The following is a 13007-nucleotide window of genomic DNA, read 5'->3' as shown; positions in this document are numbered from 1 at the left end:
GTAATCTTACATTTGACAGATGCATCACAAGGCTGGGAGATTTATGAATCCACAGAGATGAGAATTACGTGTGCTTTTAAGCATTTTGCCAATTTGATGCGACTTTTGTTAAAGAAAACATGTGTGTGAAATCCAGTCTAAGTCTAAATATTTGACCCTAGACCACAAAACGATTATAAGGACCATTTTTTTATTTAGATTAGTCATCATCTAAAGCAGTGCTTCTCAAATAGTGGGGCAGGACCCCCAGGGAAAATACTTTTTCAGGAAGTGATTTTTAAAGACATTACACCCCAATCACGCTGTAAACCGCTTGTGTTATTTATTGATTATATTTAATTTTTCAGTATCAAATGGTCAAAAAATATTATACTTTAAATAAGGTTAGATTTTTTTTATTTCAGGCAAATTGATGCATTTTAAGTCTTTTCTGTTACAGACTAAAAAACAATGTTAATAAAGTTATTCTTTGTTGTAAGTTGATTGATATTTCATTTTTTGTGTTTTCTTTTTGTGTTTTCTCAATGTTAATAAGGATACAATGTTTTGCAGATGTGTAATTTTATAGGCAAATTATACTATTTACAGTCGCGGCGGAGAGTTGGGGGGGGGCGCGAAATGTTTACCCCTGACTAGGGGGGGCGTGACAGAAAATAATTGAGAAGCACTGATCTAAAGGCTGAATAAATAATAATCAAGGTTTGTAGGAAAATATTTGGCTGAGATACTATTAAATAATCTGGAATCTGAGGGTGAAAAAATCCAAATTTTTCCAAATTAAGTCCTTAGCAACACATATTACTAATGATAAATCTTTTTATATACTGTCAAAAATTTGCTGTAGTTATGCAGCTGGTTGACAGTAACTTACTGTAGAAGATAAAGACTGTTTCATGTCCATTTAACTTTGAACAAACTGTTGCCAGTTAAATAACATAAATGTAAAATCTACAGTAGGTTACTGACAGCTAGTTGCCAGTAATACCCAGTAATACTCTAATTTCTACAGAATTGTTTCAACATGATTGTAATATCCTAATGATTTTTGGCAAAACATTTTTTTATGTTTTGACTCATATTGCTGCTGGCTATAGTCATTTTATCGGTATTGACTAGTGGCGAGTTGCTGTCACTTCTTAAATAAAGTTGACATAACCAAAGCAAATTCAACTTGATCTATTAGGGGACATCAACTTATCACTTTTCAAAAAAGTTGAAATGACTTGAATCCTATTGATTAAACTTAAAAATGTATGTGAATCTTTTTTTTTTTACAGTGCCTACCTATAGTTTTGTTGTCCAGGGTTACATACTGATTTTATTCATTGATATGACCTTATTCTGTCATTATTAAAGATATCAAGATATATTTTCACATTATGATTTTATTTAGAAAACAGTCAATCAAGCTGGGTTTACACATCACAAAGAGTTGTAAAGAGTAAAAATAATGTAAGTGTTTAGATATTATTTTTATTAAAAGTAATAAAGTTAAGTTAGTCTGCAGAGCATCTTTTCCCTATTTTATACAGTCTAATAATATTTATCTCTCCAAATGCCTCCCCAGTTTTCTCTCCTTCAGCTCATGTTTTATGGCTTTTTTACTCTTATACCTCTTTAAATCTTTCTTATGTTAGTGCAAAAACAACCAGCTTGCTTTCACATTCGCTTTTTAAGGGTAACACCTTAATCATACACTTATTATATTTACACGTAAAAAATGAAGCATGAAGTTAAAACAATTTGGTTTTGCAAGTCAATTCAACCTACTATTTTAAGTTTTGACCTGTGATAAGTTGATATAACTTGGAAGTTGAAGTTGTTAACTTAATTTATTAGATTAAAGTAACATAAATATATCTTGATTTAACAAAAATGCTGCATTTTTTTCTTTAATTATTTTAATTTCCCTTCAAAAATATTGAATCGTGTTTGTAGAAAACACCGATACTTTTTTATGTCTTATACACTGTATACTGATTCCATGTCTTATGCATTGATTTATTAAATACTCCATGTATACAGGTTATACATTTTTATGTGTTTTCTGGGAACTAAACCCACAACCTTACGGTTGCCAGCACCACGCTCTTCCAGTTAAGTTACAGGAGCACGTCTCACATACAACAGGTCTACATGAGAGAGTTTGTTTATTTATATATGTGTGTGTTTTACTCTTTAATCGAGTCTCTGAACATCTGTGTCCACTCTTCATATTGACTTAAATAGAAGGGGAGTGAAGGCTGGCACAAAACTCTGTCATTTAAATGGTAAAAATACCCACACGGCTGGGAGGAGTCACCGCTGTAAGCACAGGCCACACGGCCGAACATTACAGACCATACAGAGACATATGAGACCTAAACCACAGCACTCGCTCTGTCTTTAAAACATAAGAAACACAAACCTCATGAAAAACTTACAGCTGGATATCACAGAACTTAACCTGTTAACCTGTGTTTTCTACCATATAGATAAAGCGAGCATAAGTTATGGCTTTGATTTATGTGATGTGGTTATGGATTGTGTCAAGCATTGCATTTAAGGTTGAAATGTCTGTGGTTTTATTTTCAAGTACATTTTTGACATGCAAGTGTTTCACAAAACTCATTCAAGTCAGAGAAAAGAATTAAAAATACATTTTGTTTCTAAATTTTACATTACTCATTTAATGTTTGGTTTTTTTAGACAAAAGTGACAGAAATCTGCCCAGATGAAATCCGTGCAAAGAAACACGTGCAAAAGAAAATAATATGGAGGACATTAAATATTTTATTAAATACTGTTATACCAATTCGCTGTATAAAATAGAAACAAAGTAGATATCAGTTAACATAGTATACTGACATTTATAATGAATAAAATAATCTAAATAATAATAATAATAATAATTCACGGTATAGCTAAAGAAACCAAGACGTTGTCAGAGAGGTGTAGGAGTATACAGTCCTGAAGGTTGAGTTTTTATCTTGTGATTCCTTGTGTCATCTGTCTACCTGCTGAACAGGTTCATGAAGCTCTGAAATCCATCTTCACCGAAGAAATCAAACGATCCCTGTGAGCTTCCCAGATGAACAATGAGCAGGACCAGCATTCCCAGAAACAACAGAGGAATCAGGAGATTCCAGCCCGATGCCAAAATGTTGTACCACTTCGCCTTGTCTGAGCATTCCTGCGCTGCCCGCATGTCGCCCAGGGTTTTCTGATCTCGGGCCTAAAAACACAGAATGCCAATGTGAGTCTTGCACATTTGTGTTTTGGTATACAATCAAAATAAAAAGGGAACAGCTCTTTTGACACCTTCAGTTCAACAAATAACTCAAAAGAACTAAAAAACATTTTCACATGTCCAAGATGGCGCAGTTACTGGAAGCTAGTTAGTTTATAATTAATGTTTGAAATATGGATATTTGCTCCCAAAATTACATCGATTACCCTCAGAAGACCTTTATTAACCCCTTGGATCCGTGTGGATTACTCATGTGAAGGATACATTTTCATTAACCAATCAGAATTAGGATTAGATTTAGGTTTAGGATTGGGTTAGCTATTGGGTTAGCACACTAATTTGAGGGTTTAAATGGTTAGGGTTTGAGTTATGGTTAAGTTGAGGTATCTTTGATTAAAACGTTGACAAAATTTTTTGATCCAGGATCACATCTTAAAGTCAAAAGTTGTTCCTTGATTCCTGTTTTCTACCATTTTAAAATGTGAAAAAGAAAGGACATTTACAAAAATAACTCCAAATGTGTTTGTCTGAAAGATGATGGACAGGTGTATCTCGGATTGCTTGAGGGTGGGTAAATCATGGGGTGATTTTGATATTTGGCTGGAGTATCCCTTTAACTAAATAACTTACTTTTTTAAGTTTAATCAACTTTTTTACAGTATAAAAGGACTTTTTGTGAAACAGACAGGTTCTTTGGATGTTAAAGAAACTTTATGGAGCCATACAACTCGAAATGGTTTTTCTATGGCATCGTGTAGCACCATTATCTTCAAGAGTGTATTGTTTACCATTTGAAGTTCTAGATTTGCCTATAGTGTTCTTTAAAAGATAAAAATGTAAAATTAAAAAGTGCACAAAAGGTTATTTGTACACATACAAAAGGATTTGTTAGTTCAACTTAAAAAAGTAAGTTACCTGGTTGCCTTAAAAATTTAAGATCATGCAGCGTAAAAATATTAGATGAGTTGTGTAAAAACTGTTGTGTCAACTAATATTTTTAAGTTAAATTAACCAAAAATTTAAGCAAATGAAACAAGGTTTTTTTACAATGTAGTGAATAAGGTTCTACAGGCTATAAAAAGTTAAGAAAAAAAATGTCTTTTTAAGAGAAAGGTTCTTACGGGAACTGAAAATGGTGCTTGTATTGCATCCCTTGAGAAAAAACTATTATTTACTATTATTTTTAAGAATGTGAAGTACCTGTATGTATTTGTAAACTAAAGAACAAACAGATTTTTATAAAAAATTTAAAACATCGCACAGCGATTTTTATTCAATTTTTTGCAACTTTTATTCACGATACAAGAAGTGAGAAACTCACATAATCTATGTATCAATAAAACGTAAATATGGACATGTGTAGGCTACAGTGTAAAAAATCTTAAAATATTTTGTTGAATCAACTCAGATTTACAAGTCATATCAACTTACTATTATTTATCTTGAACAAGAGATGAGTTGATACAACTTATAAAATAAAGTTGACTTTTTTCAACTATATTTTATAAGTTATAACAACTCATCTCTAGTCAAGATAAGTAATAGTAAGTTTAAATGACTTGTAAATCTAAGTTAATTAAACTGTAAAAAATTCTTTGCTGCCTTAATTTTAATGTGTAGGTTAAGTGTATAATTTTGTTTTAACCTCCTAAAACCCAAGCTTTGGTTTGTGTTTTTTCAGATGTCTTCCAGCTATTTTGTGGTTAGGAAGAACCAATTAATATAACAACCAAATATTTTTCATTGAACATGAAGCAGTGTAATGGTCCACGTTTGTGTTCAACAGGTTCCAGTTACACAGAATTAAGTATTATGGTGCAAACAACAAACAAAATGTGATGTCCACGTATGTGGACAGGAGGTTAAATATGTATTTTCCATTACACTGTAAAAAAAATTAAGTTGATTCAACTTAAAAAAAAACAAGTAACTAACTTGTACTATTTTACAGTGTAAGAACTCTTTTACTACAAAAAACACAATAAAGTAATAATAAAAATAAGGACAGACGACTGATGTAGGACACTGAATCTCACCTTGATGGAGTAGATGAGAGCCATGAACCCCAGGCAGCAGAAGTTGACATAAAGAGTGTTACAGAGAGACCAGATCAGATAATCGTTCGGTGGTTTCTTGCCTGCGTGGCCCATGTTGACCACGGTCGAGCCCCCCGCCTTACGGCCAGCCTTACAGTTAGTGAGCGGAGTGCAGTCATTCACGTAGCTGTATGTGGCGTTATCCATCCTCAGAGATCAGGAGTCAAATCCTGTGGAGGAATCTGAAGAGAAATTATGAAGAGGAAGATGACAACTCTACTTATACAACACTGAAGAGGGGTGGAGCGAGAGAGAGAGAGAGAGAGAGAGAGAGAGAATTATGTGGTTGTTGCTAGAGAGATCAGGGCAGGGTATACAGCCTTTTATATGTTACCATTTCTAAGACAACTATCTTCAAACTTCTACCCAGAGATTTCGGGTCTCATATACTTGCATATAAAACTTTATAAAAAAACATATCACAGGAAAGATTTGATATTCTCTGATCTATTTATGTCTGTCTTTGAAAATAAGGAAAATATCAAACACATTTAGGCCAAAATAAAGGGGGATATAGAAATGATGTGACAATTTTAGACTGTGGGGTTCACATCGTGTACAAGCTGCTCTTGCCCATGCAAACTTAACCAAGAGTTATCTAGTTTCCAAAAAGACAAAATAAGAAACATTCAAATATGACCAACCTGTATGATATTCACAGATAATCTAATCCTAAATCTCAAATATGGCATCACTGAGGTAATGTTAGTTACTAGGTAGCAAGTATAAAGATTTATAATAGGATTTAAAATGAATGCACACTTGTTCAAAGATGAGGTATTCAAATTTATTATTGATTTATAAAATTACAAAAATTCATATACTGAGAACCGATTAGGTCCAGTTAAAGCAAACGGGACAGACAATAAGTTTCACTTTTACAGCCATAAACTGCATTCGAAAATTAAAAGGCTGACACAGAATTTATACTAAACACAGATTTAGTTTGTTTGGCTATTTCACATTTTGCACATATGGGAGAAAACTTTAAAGAGGATTGATTCACTTGTAAAAAAAAGATCTGTTGGTTCAACTTAAAAAAGTAAGTTGCTATAGTTATTTTATTGACATGATACACTGATGCTATTGTTTTCACTTATAAGGTTATTTCCACTGATATGTTTTAATTTGCCTCGTTTGGGATCATTTATAGTCCTTTGAAACTCCGTTGATAACTGTTACGTGTTTAGTTAAGTGTTAAGTGTTGGTGTCCATTAAAGTCCATTAAAATGAGAAAAATCCTGCAATGTTTTCCTCAAAAAACATAATTTCTTCTCGACTGAACAAAGAAAGACATCAACATTTTGGATGACATGGTGGTGAGTAAATGGATTATTCCTTTAAGTGAAAGGAGGCAGATGCCTTAGGGTCAGATGATCTTGAAACACCTGCTGATGTGTTTTGATTGCTTTATTTTCTCAAGCCAACAAAGTGAGACAATTTTTGTCTTGAACCTTTCTTTTGAGAATTAAGATTTTTACCACTACCTGGTTGCCTTAAAATGTTGAGTTAATTCAACTGAAAAATATTAGTAGACAATATTTTTACATACACTGTAAAAAATACTTTGCTGTATCTTTTTTGAGTCAATTAATGTTTTTAATTCAAATCAACTTAAAATTTACAGGCAATCAGGTAACTTTTTTTTAAGTTAAACCAACATTGTGTTTCAGAATAGCTAAAAGTGAGCTTGCGTGTATTAAAGGCCTCTTAATCAGTTAGTAAATTGTGCTGAATTGTCAAATTAGTGTTTATACATACATGACACATGAATATTGTAATTTGGCCACATAAGATACGACACCTGCATTTCTACAGCACAAAAGAAATGAATTAAACACCACTATCTCTCATTGACAGAAATGTGTGTGTGTTAGTATGATTGATTGTGTATGTTTGTTTGGTGTGCGTCTGTGCCAATACGTGGCACTTTTGATTCACATTTTGGAAGTAGCAGCAACAGAAGAAGCTCCACCACTCGTATAAACATGAACTGTGTTCTGCAGGAATAGAGAATCAGAAATTATTATTATTATTATTATTATTATTATTATTATGTGTAAATCAGTGTAAGTGCGTGTGTTTGTGTACCTTCTTCCCCTCTGCGTTGTATTTATCCAGGAGTTTCTGAACACGAGTCCCATAATCTGAATGAACGGCCATCAGGTTTTGAACCATGCACATATATGAAACATACATTATACAATGGCCCCAGTGCTCAAATTTGATTGGCTGACAAGTATTTAACTATCTGATGACTTATTTTAATCCTAATCCTAATATTAATTTTAATTAATATTTTTAATCCTAAAGTATTTTAATCTTAAAAGATAATAATGAAGATCTTTACCATGCGTTTCTGAATAAACAGCTGAGCGTCTTTCAGGTGGCCGGCCATGTTTTGACACAGACGCTCGCGCTCATCTTCCTTCAGCACCTGAGTGAAGAACGTACGCACCTGCGAAACAGATCAGAGCGGGGCAAATAAATCACAGACACACACATAAGACGTGATTATAAACATATTGATGTCTTCATGTTCACACACACATACCTGAGTCACATTGTCATCATCTGCGCTGTTGTATCTGCCCACATCAGGGGACACACCAAATTTTGACTCCTTGAATTGTGCCTGGTGCTCTGGGGCACTGAAGCTGTTGGGGTAGTAGTTAGGAGCTCCCCCTAGAGGACAAAGAATGAACTGTTAACATGTCAATACAGTGAAAAGCTTGGGGCTTAATAACACTAAGACAAATTTATTAAACACATATAATAAGTCCTTTAATTTACATAACCGAAAATGCACAAATGTTGGATTATTTTCCTGTATTGCAAGTCACTCACCCTGGTTGTCATTCAGACACATTGGGCCGTCTCTCTGGTAGTTTGCAACACGGGTGCGGAAAGGACAGTTAACAGGTAACTGGAGGTAATTCGGACCAAGCCGATGGCGATGTGTATCTGGGTAAGAGAAAAGACGCCCCTGTAGCAGAAAACATGAGTAATGATTATATAAAGAAGTATTAGTCATTCTGGTAAATCTTTCTCCAGTCATTAATGCTTATATCTGAAGCAATTGACAGTAATAACACTTAATGGATGTACAAACGCACACAAGACACCTTAAAATACAGTCTAAGTAGTTAGCTCATTTTAAAAGTGTACCTGTAGCATCTTATCTGGGCTTGGTTCAATGCCAGGCGGCATGTTACTGGGATCGAAGGCGAGCTGCTCAACCTCGGTAAAATAGTTAACAGGGTTTCGGTTCAGCACAAAGCGGCCCACAGGAATCAGAGGGAAATCTTTATGAGGCCAGACCTGAAAAACACAATTATTTATTTGGATCATCACTCAGTTTTATTCATGTTGTGCATATAAATCATAGTTTATCTTCACAGGCCAGCAGACACAATCTCGCTACCTTTGTCAAATCAAACGGATTCCACTTCCAGTTTTCGGCCTGCTCAAAGGTCATGACCTGGATGTAGAAAGTCCAAGATGGGAAGTTTCCATCGGCAATGGCGTTGTAGAGATCTCTAAGGGCGTAATCTGGATCAGTAGATGCCAACTGTGCCGCCTTTTCAACCGGCAAATTTCTAATGCCTTGATTAGTCTAAAATAAAAAAAGAGACTATTACATGCACTTAATAGTAAGCAAAAAGTTAAGACATATTAAATGATGTTAATTATTTAATACAATGCAAATAAATGTAAATGCAACTGCTTGACATATTGAAGTGGTGTATGATTTTATAAACACATACACGTGTACACAATATTTACCTTGTAGTGAAATTTGCAATATACAGGATTTCCCTCAGCGTTGACGAGTTTGAAGGTGTGTGATCCGTATCCGTTCATATGACGAAAGCCGTCTGGGATTCCACGATCACTGAACAGGAAAGACACCTGCACATACATAAAACAATGTGAAGCAGATGCACTGCGAAAAATTATTTTCAGATATGTGACACAAAAAAACGAGAGGTTTCAGCTGTACCTGATGTAAAGATTCAGGTCGAAGGCTCAAGAAATCAAAAACCATATCCGCGTCCTTCAGGTGAGTCTGCGGATTACGCTTCTGAGTATGGACGAAGGACGGGAACTACAAAAATACACACTTTTAACACTTGCCATCACACTATGAATCACTTTACAATAAATTAAGTGCATGTGTGTTTTGTGTCTCTCACCAACATGGCATCTTTGATAAAGAAGACGGGTGTGTTGTTTCCAGTCAGGTCCCAGTTTCCCTCATCGGTGTAAAACTTGACAGCAAACCCTCGAGGATCTCTCACAGTGTCTGCAGACCCAGCCTCACCGGCTACACACACATTTATTTAAGAAAATTAAAACTGAAATCTATTAAGTTTTACTACTAAGTTTATGCAAGTATGCAAACGTGAGATGTTTTCCTGTACTTTCACCTTGAGCTCTTGACCCTCTTACAACACCATTCGCCTCAATGTCAGAGACCTGAGTGTCATGACTTGTGTTACGACATAATGATATTGATTAAGGTCAGGTTTGACTTTTACAAAAACAAAACCCCAAAATGTGACAATATCACACTGATACGCACCCACGGTGGAACAGCGCACAGCGATGGGTGTCGTCTTTCCCACATGTTCAAACACTTTGGCTTTGCAATATCGGGTGATGTCATGGGTGACTTCAAAATAACCAAACGCTCCTGTGAATAAACATAAGGATGTATTTATATATAATAACAGATTATGAAGTTTGGCATTTTTATGTGATGCTATTGAGTGATTCAATCCAGACTCATGAACTGAATCAATCAGTCAACTCAATAAAGCAGTTCAGATGACTCATTAAAAGAATCTAGAACTGTTATGGTGTAAGTGGTGTGTTTAAAATGATTTTGTCAGGTTTATACACTTAAATCGGTCTTTACTAACTTATATCTAAATTAATCAAAGTATTAAATGATATTTCAATAATAATAAACAATTTAGCACCTTGTTGTGCCCAAAAGTGGTGTAAGAAAGAGTAAAATCACATGTACTGGCCTGCTCCTTTAGCATGCACGACTCTCTCTGGAATTCGCTCTCGGTCAAAGTGTGCCATCTCATCAGTGAACACCACGTCCTGTACCAGCAGGGGTCCACGTGGACCCGCTGTCATTACATTTAATTTGTCACCGATCGGGACACCAGCACCAGTGGTCAGGACGTCCGGCCGCTGAGATAAAACCAAAACATGACAGTGTGAGTTGAATTAAAGCAATAAAACATTTATTAAATTTATTAAATTTATTATGCAGCCAAAGCATTAAATTCATGATCTAATAAAAACAAAAATTAACTATTGTTAACTAATTAACCACAAATTGACTATGGTATTTCAGTAAAACTATTGTAATACAATTGATAATTAATCTGAAAATAACTTGATTAGTACACATTTACTATAATTAAACTTATCGAAGTAATTTTTCTTTTTAACTGTAACAGTAAAACAAATCTTTTAATAGTCTGGAATGGGGAATAAATAACCACGACATCTAGTAATCTTGTTATCTGGTTAAAGATCAATAGTTTTAAGGTGAACTAGTTTTTGAACAAAAGGCAGAAAAGTTGTTTACTAACTAATGTTAAACTACGTCAGGGGAATTTTAAGAAAATAATTGGTTGAGCGCGGTGTCAGTCATATCAATGACCAATCACGTTGGAGAGGAGTGGGTCGAGGGGAAGGGCAATGACTTTCTTCCGTGTACACATCGTGGTTTGACCTGAAATTAAACAAAACTTAAAATATTCGCTTCCTAACTTTGCGTTTTTCTTACTCAAAGCATCAACAGTTCAAAACAACCCTGAATGCACAAAAATAAAACAACATCGCGTGTTCAATATGCAAAATAGGATAAATATAAACAAATATTTGATGCATTATGCGTAACTTATTATAAATGAAACACCACCTGCTGTGAGGTTTTGCACAACATGTCACTTAAATAACTTTACCTCAACATTTTACTTCTGTTTCCAGAATTAAATCACTTTGATGGAAACGCAACACTTGAATGCCATTTGTGCAGATTTTAACTCAAAATATGCTGGGATACTTCGCGTTTGTGCAGCCCTGCAACCTTTGGCACAATTTCTCACAGCGCGCGTTTTAAACAAAAGCAGGACAAAACCCACACAAAATCAGTTTTATGAACTTATATTGAAAGTGTTCATCAAACCTGAGAGCCGCGACCCTCCTTCCACAGTTTCATCTGATCCGTCGCTTTTTCTCTGTCTGACATGGTGAAGATGTCTGAGTTTCTGATCCTCTGATCCAAACAGAAACACACTGAACTACAGGATAGCTATTTATTAGCTTTGTGAAATTATTTTGTGTACTTGAACTTTAACCCTTCCTCTGGTCTCCACCTCACTCACTGATGCACCGTCAGTTCTTGTATAAGTTAAATAAACATTATGGTAAACATGAAACTGAGTTACTTAATGGGCGGAGCTTAGAGACCCCTCTTGTGCAGGATCAATGGATCAATGCAGGGTTTGCCTTTTGAGCCTCCATGTGCCCCCTGGAGGAAGATAAGCGTTGTGTCACTGGGAACTAGATTTAGTTGATAAAACATACAGATTGTAATGGTGTCCAGTACAAAAAAAATCAGCATCATCATTAAGAAACCATTATAGTTTTAATAAAACCAAATTGTGTGCTTTCAGCGCCGGGAATGCTTTTATATTACAATTATTTCAAGAACTAATACTGAAAAGATAGATAGACAGACAGACGGACAGACATTGCAGAAAGTGATGGATGGATGGATGGACAGACAGACATTATAGAAAGTTAGATAGATTGATTATTTGAAAAGAAGAATGGATGGATAAAAAATATTATAGAAAGTGATAGATTAATGATTTGAATAGATGAAGGAAGGGATAGATAGATAGACAGACAGACAGACATTATAGAAAATGACAGATATGGGTGATAGACAGATATGATAGAAAGCAATAGATGAATGGATGGATAGTTAGACACAGATATTATAGAAAGTGATAGATTGATGATTTGAATAGACGAATGAATGGATAGACAGACAGACAGACATTATAGAAAGAGATGGACTGATGATTTGAATAGACAAATTAATGGATGGATGGAGATACATTATAGAAAGTGATAGATGAAGACGAATGGACGGATGGATAAATAGACAGACAGATCAACAGGCAGACAGACATTATAGAAAGTGATAGATAGATAGATAGATAGATAGACAGACAGACAGACAGACAGACAGACAGACAGACAGACAGACAGACAGACAGACAGACAGACAGCTATAGAAAGTGAAAGACACAAAAGTGACAGACAGACAGCTAAAGAAAGTGAGTGATAGATAGATAGATAGATAGATAGATAGATAGATAGATAGATAGATAGATAGATAGATAGATAGATAGATAGATAGATAGATAGATAGATAGATAGATAGATAGATAGATAGATAGATAGATAGATAGATAGATAGATAGATAGATAGATAGATAGACATTAGAAAATGATGGATTGATGATTTGAATAGATGAATGGATAGACAGACAGACAGACAGATAGATATTATAGAAAGTGATAGATTGATGATTTGAAAAGATGAATGGATGGATAAAAAATATTATAGAAAGTGATAGATT

General features: G+C 34.6%; 2 protein-coding genes across 2 annotated transcripts; both read right to left on the bottom strand.

The window, feature by feature from the left end:
* Positions 1 to 2749: 2749 nt before the first annotated feature.
* Positions 2750 to 5611, bottom strand: ifitm5 (interferon induced transmembrane protein 5). The gene is made up of 2 exons (XM_055192156.2): positions 5266 to 5611; positions 2750 to 3214 (listed from the first exon to the last, which is right to left on the bottom strand). The coding sequence occupies exons 1-2, from the start codon at positions 5470 to 5472 to the stop codon at positions 2993 to 2995; spliced, it is 429 nt and encodes a 142-aa protein (XP_055048131.1). The 5' UTR covers positions 5473 to 5611; the 3' UTR covers positions 2750 to 2992.
* A 1036-nt stretch (positions 5612 to 6647) lies between these two features.
* On the bottom strand, positions 6648 to 11797 carry LOC129433491 (catalase). Its single transcript, XM_073868495.1, has 13 exons — positions 11540 to 11797; positions 10362 to 10533; positions 9911 to 10021; positions 9522 to 9652; positions 9329 to 9433; positions 9112 to 9237; positions 8750 to 8941; positions 8494 to 8646; positions 8173 to 8311; positions 7880 to 8010; positions 7681 to 7783; positions 7417 to 7505; positions 6648 to 7325 (listed from the first exon to the last, which is right to left on the bottom strand). Exons 1-13 carry the CDS (start codon positions 11600 to 11602, stop codon positions 7263 to 7265), a joined length of 1578 nt encoding a protein of 525 aa, XP_073724596.1. The 5' UTR covers positions 11603 to 11797; the 3' UTR covers positions 6648 to 7262.
* Positions 11798 to 13007: the final 1210 nt, after the last annotated feature.

This window comes from Misgurnus anguillicaudatus, chromosome 6 (genome assembly GCF_027580225.2).
Source record: "Misgurnus anguillicaudatus chromosome 6, ASM2758022v2, whole genome shotgun sequence".
NCBI lineage: Eukaryota > Metazoa > Chordata > Actinopteri > Cypriniformes > Cobitidae > Misgurnus > Misgurnus anguillicaudatus.
This window is presented reverse-complemented; position numbering and strand designations above follow the sequence as displayed.

Excerpts from the sequence above, each read along its gene's own strand:
- LOC129433491 (XM_073868495.1), bottom strand. The coding sequence starts at position 11,602 with ATGTCAGACAGAGAAAAAGCGACGGATCAGATGAAACTGTGGAAGGAG. Across the intron at positions 9,434-9,521 it reads TTATCAAAGATGCCATGTTG|TTCCCGTCCTTCGTCCATAC; the intron begins GTGAGAGACACA and ends GTATTTTTGTAG. Across the intron at positions 7,784-7,879 it reads ATGATGACAATGTGACTCAG|GTGCGTACGTTCTTCACTCA; the intron begins GTATGTGTGTGT and ends TCTGTTTCGCAG.
- ifitm5 (XM_055192156.2), bottom strand. The coding sequence starts at position 5,472 with ATGGATAACGCCACATACAGCTACGTGAATGACTGCACTCCGCTCACT. Across the intron at positions 3,215-5,265 it reads CTCTCATCTACTCCATCAAG|GCCCGAGATCAGAAAACCCT; the intron begins GTGAGATTCAGT and ends CTGTGTTTTTAG.